This window comes from Cyrtonyx montezumae, unplaced genomic scaffold (assembly GCF_038088225.1).
Source record: "Cyrtonyx montezumae isolate F1298 unplaced genomic scaffold, pur_monq_1.0 scaffold_10, whole genome shotgun sequence".
Taxonomy (NCBI): Eukaryota; Metazoa; Chordata; class Aves; order Galliformes; family Odontophoridae; genus Cyrtonyx; species Cyrtonyx montezumae.
The window spans coordinates 19,265,669-19,292,600 of NW_027071826.1; the positions used below are offsets into that span (position 1 = coordinate 19,265,669).

The 26,932-nt window shown below is 38.3% G+C and overlaps 1 protein-coding gene across 12 annotated transcripts in view; it reads right to left on the bottom strand.

Moving 5' to 3' along the window:
• Positions 1–26,932, bottom strand: part of NRXN3 (neurexin 3) — an 877,901-nt gene that overhangs the window by 517,199 nt on the left and 333,770 nt on the right. For all 12 annotated transcript variants that reach the window (XM_065751885.1, XM_065751877.1, XM_065751894.1 and 9 more), the window contains 3 exons: positions 7,869–7,988; positions 1,437–1,818; positions 136–326 (listed from right to left, as the gene is read on the bottom strand). In XM_065751885.1, coding sequence (XP_065607957.1) covers positions 136–326; positions 1,437–1,818; positions 7,869–7,988 — 693 coding nt within the window. The remainder of the gene's footprint in view (positions 1–135; positions 327–1,436; positions 1,819–7,868; positions 7,989–26,932) is intronic.

The window sequence follows — 26,932 nt, forward strand, 5'->3', positions numbered from 1 at the left end:
AACAAATTTGAAAGCCAAAAAATCTGAAAATTCCAGATTTTCTGTTCTGGAACCCATTATGTCATCAAGCTTACTGGTTAAGCCCTGCTGAATCTAAAGAGAGAGGTGGGGAAATGCCATTCTTGTAGAATTTACCTTTTAGATCCAGATTTTTGGCACCATTGATAACTTGAGTGACCATCTTAGTGTCCACCTTTAGACTGTGTGTGTTACTGTTATCTCTGGTGATGACAACATTGTGCCACTGGTTGTCATTAAGAGGACGGTCACTGTTGCCTTTAATAACATTAGGTCCATTCCCAAGGTCAAACACATAGTGTATATAGCTGCAAACATAACAAGAACCAGTTAAATAACTCCAGCACTGCTGATGAGTTCTAGAGATGATAAAATAACAAATGCAAGTTGTGAAATAAAGCATTTCTGGATTAGAAAGTTCTAGTTGCCCAAAACTTAAGCCACTGATTCAGAAAGGTCCAGTTCTTTCTTTTCCATCAAATGCAAGGGTTTATATTTTGAGAGATGACATCTGAAGTAAACTAGTTGTAATAATAAAGCACTCCTCTTTTTTACAAAGTTCTTTCAGATCCATAAAAACTTCTGATTGTGCTCATAATTATTTTTAAAAGTTGAAGATCAGTAGATGTAGTGGAGAGCAATGCCAGATACACTTATTTAGAGCACATATTCCCCACATTCTGACTTTTGAATAACCCTCTTATAAAGGTAATTGGGAAATTCACTCAAAACATTGCACTAAAATTCACACAAGATCCTAGGCTTATTCTAACAGCTGGAAAATAATTAGTAAACCTTTCTGGAAAAAATATAGACTAAAAGTTTGAAGTCTTGAGACCCTTACCCCCAAACTGTTTATACGTGTTTTACCACTGAAATCCACCTGAGGAAAAATATATTTTTCAGAAAATAAAGACAGCAAAATTTAAACACCAACAGAGTCAGGAGCTCATGACTCTTTTTTTAGTTGATTTATTATTAGTTATTGTCCCACTTAGAGAAACACATGCGAAGCTAAAAATAAAATGGAATGAACTGCAGTTATATTGAAATAAACAGGACTTTTGTTTTCCTTTAATGGAGGTGGCAGAAATGCAACAGGTCAATTGCGGGGGGGGGGGGAGAGAAAAAAAGGAAAGGAACAAACCCAGAGCCCTCAGCATATTTTCTGCGAGGTTAACAAGACAAAATGTTAGCATAATCAAATCAAAAAGACTTCAACTTTTATTTTTTCATCCTGTAAATATGCCATTCCCTAAGTCAGAGGGAGAAAGTAAAAGTCTTAAGATACAGTGTTTACATCCAACTGCTTTGTCATACACCTCAGAAAACAGAAGTGTGAGATTAACTTTATGCAAGATTTTAAACTTTATCTATAAAATGAAACCCTGGTAGAAAACAGCAGAATGCTCACTTACCCCTTGACTAGTTCAACTGCAATGAAGTCATTGCCATCACCACTGTTAAAAAGGATGAAACCATCAGCTGAAGTGGTCTTGAACTGAAAGAAGAGGTGCATGGATGTATAAGCCTGCAAGGTAGCCAAACTCAGGTAGCTGCTCTTAGTCTTGAATGTCACAGGGTCAGCTATAATGTTGCGGAGACCAAATCGCGCCTTCAGCTCACAGTAGTCAATATCACCATTCTTGCACAAGTCAATGTAGAGCATCCCATTGAACATAAGGCTCTGAAGGTGACCGATAAAGCTAGACGGGATGACAGAAATGTAACGTTTCTCTGTCATGATCCCTGTCTCAATGTTATGGAACTCCAAGCGGGTGTGATCACCAACCATTGTGCCTGAAAGACAGAAACAAAAAAGGACAGGCAGAAAGCCTAGGCATCAGTAACACAATATATGGAGTCCCTAACCCCCCAGTTTCCAGACTGATAGCATTACTAAATTCTACACAAAAAAGAAATGACTGTCTTGATGAAGGGGTTTAAGTATACTAGCTGCGAGAACCTGGCCAAAGAGGTTAAGACAGGACTGAAGGGTCACAGATAGTCACAGAACCATAGAATGGTTTAGATTGGAAGGGACATTCAAGATCATCCAGTTCCAACCCTAAAGGAGGACACCACTCACCAAACCAGCCTGCCCAAAGCTCCACCCAGCCTGGCCTTGAATCCCTCCAGGGAGAGGGCACCTACCACACCCCTGGGCAACTCGTTCCAGCGTCTGACCACCCTCACAAATAAAGAGCTTCTTCCTAATATCTAGTCTAAATCTACCCTTTTCCAGTTTGAAGTCATTTCTCCTCATTTTGTCACTACATGCCCTTATAAAAAGTCCTTCTCCAGCCTTCCTTGTAGGCCCCCTTCAGGTACTGGAAGGACACTATAAGGTCCCGAAGAGCCCTCTCCAGGCTGAAGTGTCCCAAGCCTCTTAGCCCATCCTCACAGGGAAGGTGCTCCAGCCCTCTGATCAGGCATCCTTCCTACACAGTCCTTGGGCCTTTAATATACACAGCAAGAACACTTTATCTCATCAACATTTACTCAGTGCTTAATTATTGTCTTCATATTCAATATACATCCATTATTCAAACTCCACTACAAACATGCAGCTATTATTTCCACGAGATTTTCTAGACTGTTGTTCTGGATTTTCATGACAAGCTGTTGGCATTGGGACCAGGTCTGCAGGGAGGTTGCTGTTAAGAGAGGCCAGAGCCATGCTGACCCATACATGGCCACTGCCAGTCCATTCCAACAAGCATCCCCTCGCCCCTCCCTAAAGGATTCAGCTGTGCCCTTTAGCTAAGCTGGTAGCACATCAGAGAGAAGATGTTTAAGAAAGGGCTGCATGCAAATGAAGAACAAGAAAAGTGCAAACACTGAGGTCCAGGAAGGAGGAGGGGGGTGAGGCACAGCAGGCTCTAGAGCAGAGATTCTCCTATAGCCCATGGAGGACCACTCCAGAGCAGGTGTTCACACTGCAGCCCAGGAGCGACCCCACACCACAACAGGTGGATTGGCCATGGAAGAATCATGACCTGTGGAGGACACACACTGAAGCAGGTTTTCCTGACAGACGGTGGAAATGACCCACGTTGTAGCAGTTCAGAAGCAATGCAGCCTGTGGGAAGGATCCATGTTGGCACAGAAGAAAACTGCATGGAGGAAGAAGTTGCAGAGATCCATATTTACGGACTGCAACCTCCAATTCCATATCCCCTATCGTTGTTCAAGGAGGAGACATATGAGTTGGCAAAGGATGGAGTGACATTAAGTCTGGGAAAAGGAGGGGGAAAATAGTTTTTGTCTTTGTTTCTCACTATTCTACTCAATTTTAACTTGTCAATAAATTATTTTTCCCTGTGTTGAGCCTGTTTTGTGTGTGGTATTAACAGGCAGCTGAATTCCTCATCTCTATCCTGAGCCACCAACTCTGTCATCCTATTTTCTCCCTCCTGTTGAGGCGATGGAGTGAGTGCAGCTGAGCACCCAGCAGCTGGCCATGGGCAGGCTCTCATTAGTGCTGTGCAGCACAGCATGCCATGTAACCTCAGTCATCCACCACTCCTAGAATTCCAACACAATTAAGAGATACTATTTTCAATTTTATACACAAAGCATTGGGGAACAGAGAGGTAAACATAGAAATATGAGTTTGGATGCCAAATGTTTATTGCATTCCAATTTAGTGGAATGTATAATAGCTTAACTGCTCTCATTCAAGGCTCAGCAATTCTAGAAATAACATCCAAGTTCCTAAATGAATTCCCACCCCCTATGCCCCAAGAAAGATAGGTACTATTAGAGACTATATGTAAAGCACATGACTTAAGCAACTTTTTGCAGCTTTTCATAGCAACTCTAAGGCAGAGAAGTCAATTCCTCTGGGCAGCATTCGGATGCCTTATTAAAAGTCCCTTTCCTCTTTTTTTGCCATGCTCTCTCTTTCACTAAAGACTAATCAACGTGGTTCTTAACAACAAGCCCATTCCTCACTACATAGCCCTATGTCAACCCTGTTGGTTCTACTGCAGTAACATTTTAAGACAATGGTGACATTCTATCAGGTTTAAAAGAATAGAAGGCTCAAAAATACACTAGTTTTGGGAAAAGCTGTTATCCAGATAAAGATATAATTAATGCTTAGAGTAGGATATACATAGGAAGAATTTATCATTAACATCACACTAGATTGCATCTGTTGGTCAATTATCATACACAAACAGCTCTTGACTGGCCATACAGAAGTTATATCTGAGATACTGAGATTATACCTGTGAGTCTCACTGCTCAATATATCTCAATTTCAGGGAAAACCTCCCCTTCTTAATTTGCCCAAGACAGACAGATTCACTGGGACTTAGAAGCTTCCTCGCCCTTAATACTGTCTCCTGAAATCTTTTATTTCTTATATATTTCATATCTTTCATGACTTCTCCTATTTGGAACAGTTCGTTTTTTTTCCTGTTGTCTGAACTAACTGTTTATAAGCAGTGAGTCAAATTAGGTGAGCTGATGGTCTCCAAATTGCTTAGATTGCCTCTCTCCAATACTAAATGTCCAGCTCACCTTTCACAACCAAACACTAAGTGAAATTTTCAGCTTAAACTTTCAAAAACTTGACCACAGTTTGACAAAGACAGTATAAAGGTAGTTATCAGAAAAAAAAAGTGTTCTCAAGTACCTACTCAAAATATGAATACAAAAATGTAGCTTCTCTTTTTCTTATTCCCAATTTCAACTGTGGATCTGAATTTAGAGACAATTATACAAAGACAACTGACATCTGAAAAGTTTGGTTAGACGAACCATCTCCTATCCACTGTTAAGGCTTGTTTTAGTTTTACTGTTTACCAAATGAAAATTTCTAACTTTTATAAACCAAGAGAACTATATCTCTTCTTCAGAAAAAGTAAAATAAAATTTAAATCCCATTTGGTTGTTTGTTTGTTTTTTACTTCAACAGATTAGAAAACTAAAAATGTAAAGATATCAGGGACCAATAGCAGGGAGATTGTTCTACTCTTAATTATACACAAAGAACAATTTGTGAAAGTAGGGGACACAAAGCTAGGCCTTTGAAAGCTGGAATAAGAAACAAATACAGGAGGAATTAGAAATTGAGTGACTGAGGTTGGAAGAGGTGAACTCAGACTTTTAGAAAAGGTAAGAAGTGGGAAAAATGAGAACTGGCTTAAGAAAAGTAGGACAGGGATGGCAATACAGATAGTTAGGAGAAGTTCAGCAAAAGGCTGAAAAGGGCATGATATTAAAAGACAGAGGTGCCTCTTTGTAAGAGACAATGGAGTGAAAATCTGGTATCTTCTGGCCTCATCAACTGTCAGTCCTAGAATTCACCTCTCATTTGCTTCACTCTGGTCTGTACAGAGTATTAACTACTACCACATTCAGCAGCTTGTCAGTTCAAGTGGCAGCAAAGATTTCCAGCCTCCACTGTGAAACCTGGGCGCTAATAAGACGCTGTGGGGAGGAACATGCCTGCTGTACTTATGCATCATTTACCATTGATATTCAGAGGTCAGTTACAGTGAGAAGGGAGGCAGGGAACGTAGAAGAATCTTGTGATCAGCAGCAAAATGCTGTCCAGAGGAACTGGATGCTGTTTCTGCCTTAAGCTGCCTGCAGGAAGCCAGTAAGTCAGGAAGTCCATGGCAAGTTTTTGTACAGTGATCGTTAATTGTCTAGACCTAATTCTCCAAGTAGCAGAAATGAGCTAATAAAATCCAATTTACAGGCTTGCTGAATATTCATGCATGTAAATGACTGGAAAAACACATCAAAATTGTACCAAATACACCTATCTTTAATCTGATGCTTTGTTTTGAAACCTCTAAAAGGAAAAAAAAGACTCCTACTCACTTCATAAAACAGACATAGGAATAAATCCAGTTACAACTTCTTAGTTCTATATAAACATATTGATGAGTGGCATACACAAGGGGGAAAAAAAGTCAATATTAAGAAGAAAATTTAATTGGTGTGCATTGTTCCAAACAAGCAATAAGAAATATGGTAATCAATTAAGTTGCTTATTTTTTAATGAGGGCCTAATTTAGACTTCTGATCTATGCCTAAAGACAGCATAAATCCAGTGGAAAAATCTATGTGACCACATTGTTTAAGACTACCATATATCCCAGGACGTGGAATGCAGATTGCACAGAAAGTCTTAACACTGGTTTTGACTTCTGACTTCACTGTGGTGGTTTTTCAATAGACATTTTTATCTGCAATGCATCTTTAATTATCTAATTCATGTACATATGCAGATCCTATTTTAGTATAGGTTTATATTATTATTATTTATAAACTCAGTTTCGTGAAAAATAGACTACAAAAACAGATGGCATTTCTGGGGTCTCAGTTGCAAATGCAGAGAGTGCCACCTCATGGTACTTGCTGAAAAAGTCTTACCAGAGAAACTGGTCTCCTAAAATGCAAAAGTAAACAGGATGATGCATTTGCCTGCGTATTTCACTCATTCAGAAAGATAAAATTTAATTTTCCTCCAAGCTACTGTTGTTCAAGTCTCTGTCAATTCTTACAAGAAGGCAATTTTTTCTTTCATATTCTTCTCTGATTCTCTCTTGTAAATTGTCAGCTTGCAGCACAGGATATATTTACTTCAGGGGAAAAACGTACATTAAGTCATTTCCCTGTAAACCTCTATCTTTGGGCTTATTTCAAAATCCTGCTTCTGGTCTTTCAGATAATCTCATTACCACATTACTTAAAATTAATTAAATTCACACAGTACTGAAGAACTTTTTGCAAATATAGGCAGTGCCAGAAACATATATCCTACAGCAGTCATTCTCATTACTTTCTGAGTAGAAGCTTTTAGAGAGGACTCCAGCATTTGGCAAAACAGCACAGGTCACAGGAAAATGAATATATCCTTATCAACTTCGCACCTAGCCTTAATGTTCTTTGTGATCCTATTGTCAGTTTTCACACTGCTGGTGCTTTCCTTAAAAACCCAGTTTCTACAGTTACACGCTGCTATGAGAATTTTTGTATTATCATTCAAAAAATGAGAAAGGTTTGTACTCCTGCAGCTGTGGAGAAACAGACAAGAAATATCACATATAAAGTTCTGCAATGAAAAAAAAAAGATCATTGTAAAGTAGCTCGGACATTTTTGTGCACATTTCCTAACTTGAGACACACCTGACTTCCTCACTGATTCATCTTGTCCTCCTCCCTTTCAATTCCATGTCTACAAAAATCTGTTAGAGAATGCAATAAAAGAAAGACTGACACTTCTTGTGTAAGGATAAGCAATATTCCAGTGAGTTCAGGTCCTCCCTAACTTTTTGAAGAAAGCTGAGACCAAAGTGCTTTATTTGCCCTTTCTTCTGGATGGCTCTGAGCCATGGGCAAAGAACAGAAGAGAAGAGACAGAAGTTCACATTCTCGATTGTACCTATCAAATGCAGGTTTTACTATCCAGGAAAAGCTCATTCAAAGGAAAGTTTTAGAAGGCTTTAGCTTTCATTACATAGCACAGGAAATTGCCATATTCACAGCTCAGGAATGAGGAGTACTCAGAGCTTACCTAAGCCTGGCACAAGAGTATGTGATATTTAGTACCTTTGTGCTTTTGGGTATGTGCAAGCTCATTTGTCCTCTTTTCACATAATTCAGATATTATTGGCTCAGAAGTTTCTGGAACTGGCTGGGAAATTTTTTTTCTCACAGAGCTGAACAATAGTTTTCAGCACTGCACTAGTAGTACACAGAAAACGACTAGCATCAGGAAAACAAGGAGAGAGACAAGGAGGAGGGGAACGTATGTAAAAGCAGAGAAGTGACTGGGAGCAGAAATACAAAGGTAACAACCAAAACTACTTATACGTAGCACTCACCCTCAGCGACATCATCATCCACCATTAGTTTGAGACTCTTTCCACGTCGAACTACCCGAACAGTGTGCCACTCATTGTCATTGAGTTTCTGCCCCGCATAAAGAGTTTCAGGTCCCTTGCCTGCAGATGGTGATAAGTATAACAGTTAAGATCAGACTCCAAATTAATTCAATATTTGCCCAGCTGGAAAGGTCACCAAAATCAACCTGGTGCGATACAGACTAGGAGACTGGGTAAGGTGCATTATAACCTGCAATCAGCCCTCACAAGTACACCTTACCAGCTCAAAGGGAGTCAGGGTCACAAACATTTGTACTCAGAGAAGTGCTTTCCTCCTCAGAGCCAAGAGGTCACACACATTATACATGAGGTAGAAATCTCTCTGGTGCTATAGTACAGGACACTGCAGTATTAGAAAAATCAGCTGCATCAGCTGCTGACAGAAATAATTCTAGAGTGAAGTAACCATTTACATCCAATTTTTTCTCATAAAAATCATGATTTACAATTGTCACAATTAACTTCTTTTCAGAGTTAATTGCACTGGACTCCCAATACTTAACTACCAAACACCAGGCTGTTTTCAGTCTTTCAGTCTCAAAAATAAAGAATTAATACAAACACAAAAAAAATTATTAGTAATAAAACTACAGAAAGACTATCAGCACCACTCACCACCTAGCTGGTTGCTCTAAGGTTGTTTCACAGAGCAGTCTAGCTGTACTTACACAGCGTGCTTATTTTCTCTCGACTTGTGTCAGTAAGGAAAGAAGAACCCATTTCACTCCAAAACATAAATCTACAGTTGTCCTTGCAAGCAATGCTCCTGGAAAAACAGCATTTGTGCTACCTGTTTTCGTCCAATCTTGCTGCTCACCCATCACAGTTGACAGGCAATTACTTAAAATATTAATTGTTCAAATTAAAGGACTGGAACAGTTCACTCATGTCAAATGGTAAGTGAAGAATGGTGTGTGCTAAATTAAAAAAATGTCTAAGCTTATTTCAGTACAGTACTTCAGTTTTCTGACAGAGGTATATCAGAGAAACACAGAATAAGGACAGCACTTGTTGCTCATCAAGTTTGGGCTCACGACTCGAGATGGCAAAAGAGGAAACCAACAAGGAAAAGCGGGATACAGTAAACATATTAAGAGCAATGGCACAGGGATGCAATAAGGAACTAGTACATCTCAACTTATGACACTGGTAAAACTAAATGTCAGCTATGCAGGTTATTTCCCATAGTTTGTCAATTAAAAAAAAATCATTTTTAATTCAGATATTTTGACCAGTTTTCAGTGGACTGGTTACTATTAGGCAGTCCAACTCCACTGAGAATGAAATGAACACATCTTGGATCAAATCTCTTCATAAAGGAGATGTACCCACTCTGATCTGTGCTGTGGTATACACTAATAGGTAAGAGTAGCATGCTAAACAGCAAGCCAGAACTGAAGGAAAGGGGTAGGAATCACATCCAGAGACAACAGGCAGTCCAGAGTGTGCATACTACCTTATCAGCACTGTGGTAACTTCATCTTCCTGAGGGGGAATATGGGCGAAAAAGACAGCATTTCATTCAGCTAAGATATAACATGCTAAGGGAATCATACAGAGAAACACAGCAGGAGAATGAACATTGTGTCATTCCCAGTGTGGGATCATGCAGTTCACATGAACAAAAAGGCAGTTATTCCCTTTCAAATAAAGCCTACTGCTATCTAATTTTAATTCAGAGCAAGAGGGAAAAAAGTCCTGCCTTTCTACAGTGATCTGAAAAATGAAAAGTCATTGTCAATTGATAAGGTTGGGAAGTCATACTGCAATTACAGAAAATACCTCTTAGACAGGAAACTCATAACCCCTGCAGTTTCCTCACCTTTGTGCCAAAGATACACTGTACCATGAAGGCTTCTATCTATGACCTAGCTGCCAGGATTAAGTTCTGTCGAACCAGGCAAGTTAAAACTCTTCCTAATAGAGCTTTAAAAAGTTATGCTAGATTTACATTAATGAAAATATATTTTTTCCCAAAGTGTGTGTTACAAAAGAATGCACATGGATGACCTGTAAAATTAATGCCTACATCAGAACATACCAGATCAGTTATCGTAGTTCTACCCGGTCACAACCAAATAACCTCTCCATGTGTCTGATCAGGTGGCATCTTAAAGACAATTCAGAGCTTCCTGTGCAGCAACTGTGTTCTACATGGTTCAGCAGCTCAAGATGGCTGATCTCTTTTCAATTCTAGCCTGACAAAAAGGGAATCAACCAAAAATAGCTGTTTGGCTTACTGTTGCCATCTTAATGTCCACTCTAACACTCCAAAAAGAAAATTGGTAACAATTACAGAAGTTATCTGACTAGATCCACAGAAAATGCATTTTAGTCAGTTCAGAAATGAATAAATAGAGTTTTAGATGTTTCAGCTTTTCTTCCAAAAGAAAAAGTTGACTACAAATGTGATTGCTATCTAGTGAATAGTTTGTGCTAATGAATTTGAAAATTAAGCACTATGAATTCAAACAATTTCATGTTTACTAGTCCCTGACTTGAGCAGTCAGTATAATACTAGTCAGTCTAGAAAAAAAAACTTAAATTGGAGTGTTTAATACTTCATGCACAAACCTCCATTTTGTATGCAATAGTGGGTTTGGGCTTCCTTTCATTGAGATATCGAAACAATAATGCATACAAAAAAACATATCATATCAGAGAATGGCCTGGGTTGAAAAGGACCACAATGATCATCTAGTTTCAACCCCCCTGCTATGTGCAAGGTTACTAGACACTAGAACAGGCTGCCCAGAGCCACATTCAGCCTGGTTCTGAATGCTGCCTCCAGGAATGGGGCATCCACAACCTCCTTGGGCAACCTGTTCCAGAGTGCTGCCACCTTCTGTGTGAAAAACTTCCTCCTAATATCTAACCTAAGCCTCTTCTGTCTCAAAGTCCATTCTCCCTTGTCCTATCTCTATCCACCCTTGTAAACAGGCACTCCCACTCCTGTTTATATGCTCCAAGTACTGGAAGGCTGCAATGTGGTTTCCCAGAGCCTTCTCTTCTCCAAGCTAAACAATCCCAGTTCCCTCAACTTTTCCTCATAGGAGAGGTGCTCCAGCCCTCTGATCATCTCAGTGTCCCTCCTCTGGACCCGCTCCAAGAGCTCCACATGTACACATGAGAACAATTGACAGCAATCTTCAGTCATATTGAAATTCAAAAGAGTGCTCACCCAGTGAGGCATTTATATGGTCTTACAGCTAAACACAGAAACAAGTGTTTTGACAAGAGGAATTTTTTTCCCCACCTTTCAAGCTGCCTTGTGTATCACCCTACATCTATAGTAATGCAAATATAGGGGGAGGCAAAGCAAAAAGTAGCTGGTCAGATAAGACAGAAAAGATGTGGATCTACCCCTTGCGCCTCATTTATCAGAAAAGACAAGATACCAAAAGAACAAGGTAGCATTAATATAAGCTGGACACCTGGCAACACTATTCATAACACTTTTGATGAGATGGCAGCTGGGCATTAGGTAATTTCTGCATTTTATTTCATTTCTGAGTGAGAACAAGTAAGGGGCAACTTAACAGTGAAAGAGACCATAATATTTCTACTTTTACCATAACTATTAAACTACCAGAGTATGATTCTTCTGAATTCAGTGAACACCTATGTTTCACCAGCCTTCTTGGTCCTTCCATCACCCTAATGACATCTAAGAAACTGCGTATCACTCAAACAATCATTACCTCCCATTTTAAACTCACAAGAAGCAGGCTAGTGTGTACTCCTTCATTTCAGTGGCAAATGTTACCTAATCAGAAGGAGAAAGAAAAAAAGTCTCACGTCTCCATATTCTTTAACAGAATTAGTCTAGCAGCAGATTGAGGTTTCCTGAGCAAAGATTACTTGTCTCAGCTGCAGCAGCTCCTCCTCATGATCCCGTGAATCCGTTGAAATCTAGTTAATATTTATGTACATATAGTTCACACAAAATAAGAACTATACACTTTCAAACATGAAAAATCTCCATCCAGTCATACCAGGATGTTAATTTTTTATTTCTGTGTCAAAGGTGCAGTGCTGCTAGTTAATAGCTTGGTCCCAACAGATTACAAAAGTGTCAAGAAGAAGAATGCATCAAGTATCCACAAACAGAAAGCAGTTTATGCCTTTTGAACAAATTGCTTTCCACCTGGCCCCTCAAAACTAGCTCATTTAGAGCAAACAACTAGACTGACAGAGGTATTTAAAACAATAGCTCTGAAAACTTCAGCTGTTACCCACCCTAAATGGCTAACAGCATAAAAACCTCCCTCCAATGAAAGGCAAAGAATTAATCCTCTCACAGCTGGATCAAAGCGTGTGCCTCTGCCCTCAGTGTAGGCTGTCATCATCTGATCCCTTTATATGATTAAAACAGACTTCATGAAACAAGGCTAGCTTCATTACTGCTCATCTTATCCTACACTACAGATGAGGTCAAATATATCAGAAGAGACAACCAGAAAGGACACTGCCAGACTGATGAGAATGAGAAAAACTCTCTCTCATCACAATTACAACAATAAATAATTCTACAGGGGTAAACGATGCTATTTAGAGAAGATCAACAGTAACAATAAACATTTTATCTGCCTTTTTTTAAATTATTTTTATTTGAAATATTCAGCTGCTATTTAAGCTTTGATCACTGTCAGGAGACATTTTTGCATATTTTATACTTTGCTTAGGAATGCCATCAGCATCCCAAGGCAAGGATTTATATTCATTTTTTCCTCTTGCTCTGGGGAGAGGTGTTTAGGTTGTTTTCACTGATGTGTTAACAAAATGTGATTCACTGTGAAAAACGTGTGCACAGGCTTGTGAAACATGAGGATGAATCATGGAAACAAGTTGGATAGATTCCCTCAAAGCTTAAAGCAAACTGATCTACTCTAGATAGACTCTAAAGAATATTTAGATGTGACTAATTAAACTGCAGAGTTGCCCAGCAGTGTGACACAGAATAGTAATGTTAAAGAATCAGGAGAAAAAGAAGGAAAACTTTTATAAGAACAATTAACATTAAGCAACTATTTTAACATCATTTGAGGATACCACATTGAGATGCAATGCTCATATCTGCTCTTTACCAAAACTCTCCACCTGTTTCTCAACAAATAATATTAATCTTTTAGAATATGTATTAGCAATGTACATGAAATGATTTTCCATACCGTTATGAAATGCAGTAGATATTTCATATAGGAATTACCATACAAAACAAATCTTAAATCTGCTGTCTTTGAAAGCGATAGACAAGATATTCTAGGCCCAAAGATACTCAGCCAAAATTACTGGAGTTAAGTTTAAACAGGGCAAAAAGTAATGAAAAGAATTGAGTTTGAGGTTAGAAATGAGTTTGAGGTTAGCAGCACAGAAGCTGCTAAATGTTCACAAAATTGTATGGCTTCTTGAGACAAAAAATGCTCCTAAAAAGGACAGGATAAATGTTTAAATACATACAAGGTTCACATGGATAGCTGTCAGCTGTTATAGAGACCTTCAGCACAATTTTGTCTTGGATTAACACAATTAATAGAGTGAATTTTGTTGGTGTTTTCAGGCAGCACTAGTATGGACAAGGAGTGTTAGGCAAGTCTTTTTCTTGACTGCGATTCACTGTACAACTCAGGAGCATTGTTAATTGCTAGGAAACAACTGGAAACTCCAGACTCTCAGTACATTGCAGACATAAGTATATATCCCATTCAAATCAACACATTCACATACATACACAATTGTTTTGCTCATATACAGGTTTTAGAAACCAAACTTTTTAAGAAAACATTGGTTGCCGACAAGAAAACATTGGTTCCCAACAGACCATCACTGGGCAACCTTACCTGTACCAACCTTTCAATTTCCTCAAGGAACAGGACCATCTTATGACACAGAGCACAAAACATACACTTCAAGAAATGCTTTTAGCAGGGTTTAGAGAGAAGTTCTATTTACAGCTTTACATTATCAACTTCATTGGGAAGTTAGTATAGTTGAACATGGTTAACAGCCTACCAAGGAACAAAGTTTAATTATTCACACTCATACAGCAATAAAAGAGCATGTACAAAAACTTATAGACATCCAGAGTTTCAACTTCACAAGAACAAATGAGAATTCCTCTCCCACAAGCCAAACTATTCAAGTGCATTAAATTAATTAAATCAAAAGTAGCCATATCACCCTACTAGTTATTTATGAAACACATCTGAGTCTCTCTAGAAACTTGATGAAAAAAAGTTGAGTTTGGTTTTAACCATTTGGATAAAAACCCTTACCACATATATATTATATATATATATGTTATATTATATCCTTAATAAATACATATGTATAAATGTATATATAAACACATTTCCCTAGCTTCTACTATAAATACCCGTAACCTCATATTGGATGACCACTGCCTTCATTTACAGACATTCTAGCCAATGGATGTATTAGGACTCAGCATGGATTCAATTAGCATTTAACATGCAAAGCTTGTTCATATGGCTCTATAACAAGACATTGTAAAAATTACTTTTTGCATCTTCTCCTCAGTATGAATATAATTTATGATTTAACAATAGAAAATAGACGACTCAGTCACATACTCAGCACAGGTCATACACATGGCACAAACTGCACTTGTTCTTTTTTCTATCAAGGGCAGTGGCCTATCATCCTTGTTTGCTGCAATTTCATCATCATTGAATTCAAATATTTCTAGAGATTGCAGAGCTATTGCTTATGGTTACCAAAGAATATTTTTAAGACATCAGGAAAACATTTGTGCTAGTCAGAAAACTGATGGGAGATGACAATTTTAGTGTTGGAATTTTCTAGTTCTTCCACAGAAAATCTTATTGTGCCTCAGAAAGCAATCAGCTTGTTAAAAGCTAACATTAAACAAAATATATTTTTAATGTTTAAAAATATATTTTTTTCTATTCAATGTTTTAATCATGATAAATGGCTTTCCATTCTTATTAGGAAACTTACCCCTGGGCAGTTATTGCCACTCACAAAGAAAGTTATGTATATTCACAACCAATGAGGAGGTCAAAAAAGGATATGTAAGTACAAAAAAAGCTTTACCAAAAAAAAAAATCAAGCACTCACGCTTTTAAAATTAAGGTTTACAACAGCTTAATTAAATTCATTTCTAAGTTAGCTCAGTCAGACAGGGATTACTTTTGTTTTGTGCTTGGGCTGCAGTACAAAAACGCCTCAGGAGTAGAAGTAAGTATGTTTCTGTGACTCAGATCAGAACGACCGACGCTTCAGGTTAGGTGTAAAGAGCTCAGAAGCTGCCACACTGAAACTTATCTGCAATTTGCCTACAGAAATACGTGCACACATAGAAATTGGGGGAGCAGAGTTCACATGCTCTGTTAGTGCAGGTCAGACAGCAGAGAAGCAAGGAGCAGTCGCTACAGGCTGGGCCCGGCCGCTGCCCACACCAAGGCCTTGTAGCACTCTGGGCACTGTCTCACAGTGTTACTGTGCTGATGCATTTTGCTTTGAAGATGACAACACCTCAGCAATGAGTGAAAAAACTTGAGCATTTTAATCCTGATGCGCCCCCTAAATAGCAAATACCTACTAATTTCAGGGATATTAATCTAACAGATGCAGTCTGCCAGCCACTCACAGCTCACAAAACATGCAAAGCTTCACAAAATTTTTACCACAGGACATAATATTAAGCCAACTGCTACAGCAACAATTGTACACAGTCTTTTACAGACCACAATAGTAATGAAGAGGTAAAGAATCCCTATTTTAAGGCAGCTTTACATGTTATTAGCTTTCCAGTGATGCAGCACTAGTCAAAGCCAGGTGCAGCATAATGAAGATGGCAAGCCAATTCTGTTATATTCCTGAGGAGAAAATAACAGAGCCGGTACCCAAACCACACTATTGGACTTAACCAATGACTACAGGTGCTAAAGCAGGAAAGCAATCTGGTGAGCCCTCCCAAAGTCTAATGGCCATTGCTACTTCATTAGAAGGATTTACTTGAAAGTTAGAATTATCTGATGATTAGCATATAGGCTTTTTGTGGGAACTTTTTTTTTTTTTTGTGGGGGGGGTTAGGGAGAAGGTGGTGGGTGCTTTTTTGATGTTTTATTTGTTTTTTTTGTTGGTTTTTTTTTGCTGTTGTTTGTTTGCTTGCTTGATTTTTAAGTATAATAGTATCTACTTCTCATCTAAGTCTAAAAAGTAAGGAGATCAGAAAGAAATGCAAATCAGTTGAGATGGAGAAAAATACATGAATGACAGTACAGTGCTTCACAGGGATGGTATATATACTTATATTTCAGCAAGAGATCAGAGACCACTTTAACAGTAGGACAGCATGTTTGTTCTTCTCTTTCAGAACACAGAAAGCAATGGTAAAGAAAGGGGCTCCTCTTTCTGAAGATCCACTTGACAGTGGAAAGAGAGTAGAGTCAGAAGAAAATCCCAGTTTTTTGGAACTTCAGTCCCAAATATTAAACATTTAGGACAGACCCCACAGTCCTTATTAGCAGAACAGAAGAAACCTCAGCCAGAAACCAGGAGGTCATATCCCCGCCCCCTCCACTGAGTGACACAGGCAATCTGCTAACAATAGACAAGGGGAAGGCTGAGGTACTTAAGTTTTTTGCCTCAGTCTTCTCTGGTAACTGCTCACAGCCTTCAAATGTTTGTTTTTGTAGGAGAGGACTGGGGAAACAGTATCCCTCCCAGTGTAAGCAAAAATCAGATTTGTGACCACCTGAAGAACCTGAACATCCATAAACCTATGGGTTGCAATGAGATGCATCCCAGAGTCCTGAGGGAACTAGTTGATGTAGTCACCAAGCTACTCCCAATATCTGAAAAGTCACAGCAATCAGGTGAAATCCCTGGTAGCTGGAACCACATCCATTTTTAAGAAGGGTAAAAAGGATGATCCCAGGAACTACTGAGCTGCTGCTAGTCTCACCTCTGTGCCAAGAAAGATCATGGAACAAATCCCTCTTGGAACCTATGTTAAGGCACATGAAAAGTAGGGAGGTGATACAGAAGAACCAGCATGGCTTTTACCAAGGGCTAACTTGGCCAACCTAGTGGCCTTCTGTGATGGTATCACTGCATCAATGGACAAGGGAAGAACCACTGTTCTCATCTATCTGGGCTCAGTACTCTACAAATTGGAAGGATATGGATGATGGGTGGACTGTTTGATAGACAAATAATTGGCTGCACAATCAAGTCCAGAGAGTGGTGAACAATGGCTCGATATCTGGATGGAGATCAGTGATGAGTGGTGTCCCACAGGGGTTACTGCTGGGGCCAATACTTTTTAATATCTTCCCCACTGTCGATGTCATTGGTGTTGAGTGCACCCTCAACAAGTTTGCTGATGAAACGAAGCTGTGGGGTGCAGCTGACATATCAGAGGTCTTGCATCTGGGTCAAAGCAACCCTCACTACCAGTACAAGCTGGGGGACGAAAGGATGGAGCACAGCCCTGCCCAAAAAGATCTGGAGATACTGGTGGATGGAAAGCTGCACATGAGCCAGCAGTGTGCCATCACAGCCCAGAAAGCCAACCATACCCTGGGGCTGCATCAAAAGAAGCATGGCCAGCCAATTGAGGGAGGCAATTCTGCCCCTCTGTGCTGGTGAGATCTCACCTGGAGAACTACATCTACATATGAAGTCTTCAGTACAGAAGAAACATAGACTTATTGGAGCGCATCCAGAGAAGGGCCACAAAAATGGTCCATGGGATGGAACACCCTTCTTATGAGAACAGGCTGAAAGAGCTGGGACATCATGGAGAAGAGAAGGCTCCAAGGTGACCCAACAGCAGCAGAAAGGGGAGCTACAGGAAAGAAGGGGGACACTCTTAAGCAGTCTATGTGATAGAACAAGGGGAAATGGCTTCAAGCTTAAAGAGAGTAGATTTAAGTTGGACATCAAGAAAAAATCTTTTACAGTGAGGGTGGTGAGGCATAGGAACAGGTTACCCAGAAATGTGGCTCCATCCCAAGAGATCTTCTAGCCAAGGCTGAATCAGGCCCTGGGCAACCTGATCTAGCTGTGGATCTCCCTGGTCGTTGCAGAGGAGTTGAACTAGACGACCTTTGAAGATCCCTTCTATGATTCTATATTTATGTCAACAAATACGTCTTCATCCAAATACCAAGGGACAAGATGCATACATAGGATGTACATTTTTCATTTAAGGTACCATTCCCTGTGGCACTTGAGAGCTGAATGTGTTACATATAATAATTTCTAATTGATAGGACTATTACATGAACTATCTTCAAACTCCTTCTAACTGCACAACAATCATCATAACAGGTCCAACTATGATGACAAAACCATCAGGATTCACCATCTGCAGGGTTGCAAAACACTGCATATATACTTGAGATTTTGTTTTCCCTTTTCACAATCTTATCTCCTGACTGAAGTCCAACACTTTTTATAGTATATGGTGGCTAACAGTTTTTAAATTCTCTATTGTATCAGCCAGTATTTATGTCTAATTAGAACCCCACTAATTCTGAATGTTAGAGCAATAAATGTTATGCATATAAATTACAAATACAAATAGGAACCAAAGCATGCAAGTGAAAGCCTTCCATTTTCAGATGGTAAACTATGTATTCATTAGGTGTACACACTGGTCCCCTCTGCCTAAAGCAAGACGTTGTGGTGAGAAGGGTGGTGAGTGGTACTCAGACCTATAGGCATGAGACTCCTTTTTGCTGAAGAAACTATCAGGGAAGGATCACTTGCTTCTTCAAATCTGAGGAATTAGCAATGTATACTTCAGTGTTTAATGCTAAAGACAGATAAAAGCTTAGCTATCTCAAAGATGTGTCTTAAATGTGAAACAGAATAGAAAGCTTAGCTGCTCGTATCTTTTTGATTTTCCTGTCCCTTCAATAGAAATGGTCAGCAACAAACAGTGACTATGAAGCAATAGAGATGGTATTATCCTACCTGAAATAGTCTTGATATTTCTGGTCAATAGAGCATTGCTACTTATTTTACCTATTTAAGGAAAACTGTTACACTGATGACTGTATATTTCCAGGTTATACACAAGGTAACAAGTAGAATCTAGCAAAACACATTGTGGTAAGTTTTCACTGAATTGTCCTGTTCAAGGACTAGAGACATAGAACAGTTTCTAAACGGGTTACCTTGATTTTTTTTGTTTTTATTTTTGGCAGTTCTCCTCTAAGCCTCCCTTTTGCATCTTAGCATTTATAGAGTTCCTCATTTTTCCAGAACACTACAAAGTTAACACATATTCTAAATAAGGTTGAGAGACACCCCTCACCATATTTTCCGAGGCAGAAGCTGGGGCAAAGTTGTGTTGCCCAGAGTGTCACAGCAAGAATTTGGACACTCCTGTATAAATACTTCTTTCACTTCAATAAGCCTTGTAAAACTGAATAAAAACTGAAAAACTTACACTGACTTCAAAGTCTAGTTCTAAATAATTCATTTAATACCATTTAACCTGAATTTCTGCAGTAGTCACAATGCATACTCCCCAAAGATTTGGACTCCACTAACATAAACCTATCCCAACAATAGCAATAATACTTTTATTACTAATGAATAAAGTATGCTCAACGCCTTACATCATAGATGCCCAACCTTTTGTCTTGTCCAGGCAGCTTCAAGTGAAAAGGAATTGCTGTGAGTCACAGAGAATATATATATATTTATATAATTATATTGTTAAGGTATATAAATAACTGAATTTTATAAATATATATTAAACATTATTATATATAATTCAAACATTTAAAAAGGGCAACATAAGTAAAACTAGCAGGTTGGATATATATGTCTTGCAGACACCTCTCAATCTCCAGTCTACTGGTAGCATACACTGGTGCCCTTCATCTAAATTGAGAAACCCCAACAAGAAGGATGATGAATGGTACTTAGGCCTACAGGCAAAAGACTCCTTATTCAGCTTAAGATGCTATCAAGGAAGGATCACATGCTTCTGGAAGGCAGAGAGATCAGCAGCGTACAGTGAAGGATAGTTGAGGATTTACAAATAAAGATGAATCTGAGGCAAGTATTGAGAACTCCTTTGAAATTCAGATTTTAAATTCACATCTTTCATGTCAGCTAAGGAGTGCATAAAGGAAAAAATGCCCTGTGGGAAGAAGGGTCATGGATGGTAAAGCAAAGTGTATACAGCTTTAAACACATCCTCAACTCTTTATGCCCAGAGCTCTCCATGACAAACAGTGTCTAATATCCAAACTGATGCTCTTCCTCTCAAATACACCTCCTGAGTAACTTATTTCATAAGTATATCCTCATATAACCCCTGCCTATTTCATACAACATCCACATGTAAGTCTGTTGTATAATTCTAGTGATAGGATTACACTAGAGTATTAATTGGAATAAAAAAAAAAAGATCCTGAATCAGCTGAGGTCCAAAGAAAAGCCAGTACAAGAAACAGATTTCTTGCCACCAAGAAGTAGACTTATTCCTGAAAAGGTACCACTGCAGGTACCTTTTCTTACCCAACACAAAGAAGTTAATACCTGCTTTCAAAAGACAAGAAAAAAAAAATCTCTCTTCATTGCACAAAAAGAAACTGAACGTAAGGAAAGGAATTGGCAGCTTTACATTTTCTGAGACTAAGTGATGCTTGTGCATGTTAGTTAACCATTTTAGTTACAAGCTTTATCAATTCTTTTAAATGTGGTAAGTAAGAAAAGCAGTAGCCAGTATTGTGAGATAATAAATATATTTATATGAATATATATATATATGTATATATATATATATATATATATATATATAAAATCAAGTTGTCTTGGTATTACACATTAGAATCATAGAATCATTACGGTTAGAAAAAACCTACAAGATCACCCAGTTCAAACAAATGTTAGCTCAAGTTGTTCCAGAAGTACTTAAGCAATAAGGATGTTGACTATCAAGCAACCAACAGTACGCATTAGCTTCCAGCTAAGTTGTACAAAAAGGAGAATTTGATTAACAGCTTATGCTGGTCGCAAGTATCTATCATTTTCTTTTCCCATTGAAAGGTTACTGACAAGCATAGTCTGTTTTCCAGGGTGAATTTGTAATGACAGACTTCTACTCTGTGAAAAGATCTGTTCTCTGTATAGTCTTCTAAAAGACATACACATACACTATCACAAAAGTTCCTAATGCTATCTATGTAGCCTCTTCAGTTCTTCATGTTGCTTGTTAGGAAAGTAGGTAGAGGCTAATAGAGGGATGGGTAGAATATGCGCACCTCTCCTCCCATGTATTTTTTCCCATGATATTTTTTAACTCTAGCCAGTGAACAACTGGTATCTTGCACTGTTAAGCAAACCAATATTTCTGTCTTATTTCTAACCTCCACAGAAGCAGCATGAGATCCAGGAATGTTTATAAAGCTGTCAAGATCATACACTGAACAAATGCTGTAACACTACTAACGTTTATGTAGCCATACCATTCACATAAACATGCTTAGAGAAGGAAAAATCAGACTTCAGAAAGCGCCTGCTCCCAAATCTTGAAATCTTTTTCTTCAAGAGTCAGATTTTTATAGAAATAAATACGCAATCTGTGAGCATCACAGTACTTCCGATGCCACTAGGTTTTTCTAAAATAAAGTACCCTGCAATTCTCTGTAGGACCAGAGGTCAAACCTTTCTTTTCTTTTATCATATTGCAAATCAGTGCTTTAGAGGTCAGTGATTCCTGAACTATTCTTTCATTAGTTTGTGAACTCGTACCAAGGACAGCCATTTCCAGGTAGCAGTCTGATAGGAATCTGGATGGCCTATATTAAACTGAGGGCCAAGAAATTATACCTAGATAACTGTCTGAGATTAAACACTTAATGGTTAAAGGAACTTTTAGCATCAAAGCCTGTTCAGAAAACACTGATCCTGGTGTTCCATATCTGCATGCTCTGCTCACAGCTTGAGTCTTAATGTTCAGTTCTCTTTGATACACTTGCTGGGGACAAATCCTAGCAATGTACTTCAGTGTCTGGAAGACAAATTACAACTTCCACATTTTCTGCATCACCTACTCGGTCTACGCTAAAACAAGAAAGGGAAAGAGGGCAAAGGAAACAAGTTTGAAGCTCAGCCTATCCAGCTACTCTGTAAAGAAAACAAATAAACAAGCAAAAGCTCCAAGCCCCTAGCATTCTGACTAGTAAATAGAAATATTTCAAAATCACATGTAATACTTCCACTACTTGTCTAATGTGTTGGCCTTGTCCTGCTGCTCTGTTTCTACATGCTGGAGCTTCTGCATTTCATCCTCTCATCTTAGGCAAGTCCTAGTACCACTAAGCAGTATGCAACTCTTTTTTCTTTTTTTTTTTTTTTTACCCTTTTCTGTTCGGAGAGAGAAGAAATAATTAAGTTCAGAACTATTTTCACCACAAAGATTAAATAACAGGATTTCAAATTTATATAAGTTCAGTTCTAATAAAAGCAGTGTAGATAAAGTCAATGCCAGCTTGATTTTCAGAGGTGCTGAATGGGAATAGTAAAGCACACTGCTCTTGAAAATCAGAAAATTACACAAATATAAATATTCAATAAATGACAGAGCTCTGCTACATTTTATCTCCAACCTGGCAGGAAACAAAGCGTCCAAAAATCCATCATCTATTCACCCTAAAAGATCAGTTTTAAAAGCTAAGAATTTGCATAACATAGAGCATTCTTAAAATGAAATAAGTACAAGGAAATTTTATCTATGAGCCAAGCAATTTGCAAAACTCTGCAGGATACTAGGTCACTTTTAATATCACTTAGAGCCACAGTAGTAATTTTAAGTGAGTAGAGAGTAAAAGAAGTGCACAGAGTTACAATGAGTTGGAAACACAGGACTTCTAATTTCTCATTCAACTTCTGTAGCATCGCAAAGCAAAACAACTTCTGTTTTCATACCAGAGCTGACTTTTAATGATGTGTCACATCCAGGTACATGGTTTCAAGCAAAAAACAATAAAAAGACCATTTGTATCACAATACTGATCTAGGACAACCATCTGGATCAGCAAATTTAGTCTTTTATATCTATAGTCAACTAAGCAAGAGCCACACAGTAAAAAAACAATGCACAAAACATCTGCTCTCTAACCAGCACAAAAAATACCCCCAGAGCATGAACAAAAATCAACAGTGAAAATGCACACTGTGAATTTCCTCTCCCATGAGACATGTCTGATCTATGGAAAAATACTAGCAAACAGAAAATAATGCCATGCATATTTGATTATGATATTAAAGTGAATATTTGTATTTTATGCAAACATATGCACAGAAGAACTGGACCAGAGAGGTACTGGCAGAATATGGATCACTTGTGCACTGAGAAACACAATAAGCAGAAGTCTTCTTTGGTTCAGTGAACAAATTGGAAGAGGAGAAAGGAAAACAAAAATCACTTCAGGCTGATTTTAAAATGTCTTTGTTTTCTCGATCAAAATTTCCCTCAACAAGACAATTTCAGAAACACTTCTGCTTGAAGTTCATAAAATTCAAAGCTGAAAAGGGCTAAAGTACTCAGTCAATGCCTCCTCACTGTGGCATTCAATGAAAGGTCTGCCCTCCAGCTTCCAAAGCTTTTGACGTGTGTAAATTCAAGAGAACAGAGAGTTTCACAGAATCACAGATTTGCAGGGACTGGAAGGGACCTCTGGAGATTATCAAGATCAACCCCCCTGATAAAGCAGGATCACTACAGTAGGTTGCACAGGAAAGCATCTAGGAGGGCTTTTAGTATCCCCAAAGAAGGGGACTCCACAAGCTCTCTGGGCAGCCAGTTCCAGTGCTCTGTACCTCTCAAAGTGAGTGACTTTATCCTCATTTTGTTTTTGGTTTTTTTTGTTTGTTGTTGGGTTGTTTTTTTTTTTGTTTGTTTGTTTTGGAGCTTCCTGTGTTCCAGTTTGCACCTATCACTCCTTCTCCTGGCACTGGGCACCACCAAAAAGAGCCTGGCTTGGCCATCAGATATTTATAAGCACTGTTAAGATCCTCCCTTAGGCCCCTTTTCTCCGGGCTGAACAGCCCAAGGACTCTCAGCCCTTCCTTGCAAGGCAGATGCTACACGCCTATAACCACCTTCATGGCTTTCCACTGGACACTCTACACAGCACTCCAGATGTGGCCTCACCAGGACAGAGAAGACAGGGAGGACCTCCCTCAACCTGCTGGCCATGCTCTTCTTTATGCTCCTCTTGAGACTGTGGCCTTCTTGGCCACAAGGGCACACTGTTGATTCATGGCAAACATGCAGGATTTTGCATTTGCCCTCCTGGAACCTCATATGGTTCCTCTCCCTGACCTGTTTACATGCAAATGTACCAAGGAAGCCACTGTTAATGCAAAAGCACTTTCTACTGCCTTTGAAAACTTAAAATAGTAGAAGAAAATTCAAAGTGACAACTTTGAATTTGATTTATTTTTGCCTTTTTAGTAAAGCTGGCCTTGTTTTGAGTAGTGAATTGGACTGGCGGCTTCCAGAGATCCCTTTCCAACCTAAGTTGCTTTGTGGAAAAATTTTGTTCTATTGGTAAGCAGAAGTTTTATTTTTAATTGCTGGGAAAAAAAAGAATTTTAGAATAATTTTAATTTTTAGATATTGTTATAAACTCAATATAAAAATACTTTGACTTTTAATGTCATACTTATATGTTTGCCATTTTCATCATAAACACTTGCCAAGTTCAAACTAAATTAGTAGATGTAGTCAACAAATATTTATTTCTCAGCAAAACATTTTCATTTGAACAACTTATTCATCTAGTTCTTCCTGGCAGTTTTCTTCAGAATCACTACACTGAAAAATACAGGATATTTGAGAAAAGAAATTCTATTTAGAGTGAGTGTATGTAGAATTAATTACTACAGGTAACGTTTATGACTTATGTCTTTACTTACCCAATACCCTAATTTTAGTTTAGCTCATCTATTAACCAATATGCAGATATCAAAACCAAACACCACAAATCCACATTTATTTACAGAAGATCTTATTTACAGAAGATTAGCTTGGTAACTTCAGGTCTATATAAGCTTCAGCTGACTGTTAGACTTCTTTTGTATTTAGGTTATTCTTCTGGAATGTATTCTTAAACAGGTATAGATCTCTACAGTATAACATTGTATAGTACAATCTCTACAGAAATATGTAGTTATACAAATATCAGTAAACAGAAGGAGCTGGCCATTACTAAAATGGCTTTGGTTCTTATGGTCTTCATAATGAGAACTCTGTGCATGTGCTCTCCATGCTCCTCTCCCTGGAGGACTCTGCAGCTCCCCTGACCAAGCGGTCACACCAAGTTACCTGAACTAGCTCTGAGTGCCCTATTACACCTATTACTATAGGAGAAATTCAGTTCAAGCTTTCCTCAGCCCCAGTTATTAAGCATGAGTACTGCCATAAAGCCAGGGACTATCACCAGGAGGAAGCATTAACATCAATTTCTCCTCAGGCCCAAATACAGAAGAACAAGATGTATTACCAACACATCTGACAGATTTCCTCTGAAAAAGATAGTACAAGGACATGCTTCCCTCACAGTTCTTTTATCCCCAGCAAATACTAGAAACTACTTATAAAGGAAGCAAGCAGAGAAACGGCTTAAGTTTACTTACCAAGACTTTGTCTACACACATTTTTTTTATTTCCTTCTCGAAAATGTCAATACGTTTATTAATGTGACATGATTCGTAAATGTGACCACAGCTAATGTATGAAGTATCTGTCATGTTATACTCAGACTTGCAGTGAAAGAATAAAATTATAGCCTTACAATCTTAGAATCTTACAAGATAGACACTAATGTTACAAAGACACTTCCCTGGCTTTAGGCCAAAGACTCAATCATGCCAGTAACTTATGTAATCCATCAATATTCAGCTTCATGACAACAAAAACCAAAGCTAAAATAACTCTCCAAATAGATCTAGCACCTTTTACTGTTGGTATTTGGGGTGAAATTGTAGCACAAGGCTGGGTATAGCATGGTTTTCATTAATACAAAGTAGGTTTTCACTAGCTAATGTTCTGAAGTGAAGGAAGCTCGTGTATGTATGTCAAAAGGAAGGACAGGGGAATGTTAAACAAACAAACACCCAAATAAATAATAATTAAAAAAAAGTTTCTAGATGTTTTTGGAAGTTTCTTTAACTGTATTTAAGGGAGGAGGTGATATCTACATCCTCATTGGCAATAGAATGATTGTGCAGCAGAACCACAAGAGGTCAGAGCATAAGGAACAGCCCAGTCCCACCATGCAGTCTCTGTCACTCATAAAATATGTTCTATGACTGTAGTTATGAAGTTTTCAGAGACTCAAGCAAAAAGCATCTCAGTAATGATCAGCAAAGTTCAGACAAGCTTTAATTTCATTATAAGCCATTAGAAAAAATAGAAATATACTGGAGTAATATATATATTCCTAAAAAATTATTTAAATCTGTGAGATGACCACAGGAAGCCTTAAGATACAAAACCATACTCAAAAATTTCTCTGAAAGCAATGCAGACAATTACTAGGACAAAGGAAGACCCCAGCAATACTGTAAGAGACATAGTATCTTTAGCTTTACTGATACTTTCTTTCATGTCCAGAGAAACTGAAACAATACCACAAAGAACATGAATCAGCTGGACCTTACCCATTTGAACAGCATAAATAGCATCCCAACTGCAGACTACGTAAATTAATGAAAAGGCATAAATTAGGATCTTTCAATTTAACAATTATCACAGTCTGTCAATTACCCCAAGTTGAGAAAATTCTCTCGGTACTCTATCAGAATTTTCTCCACTCATCTATCCTCCCCATCTCCCCTATAAAAATTAAAAATTCAATGCATCAAATAAGGAAAAAAACAGCACATTTCTAAAGGCTCTGAAGAAAAACTCAACATTGTGCAGATACGCTGCAGAAGCCCTTGGGAATTTGGAATTTTGAATACGTACAAAACATATTCAA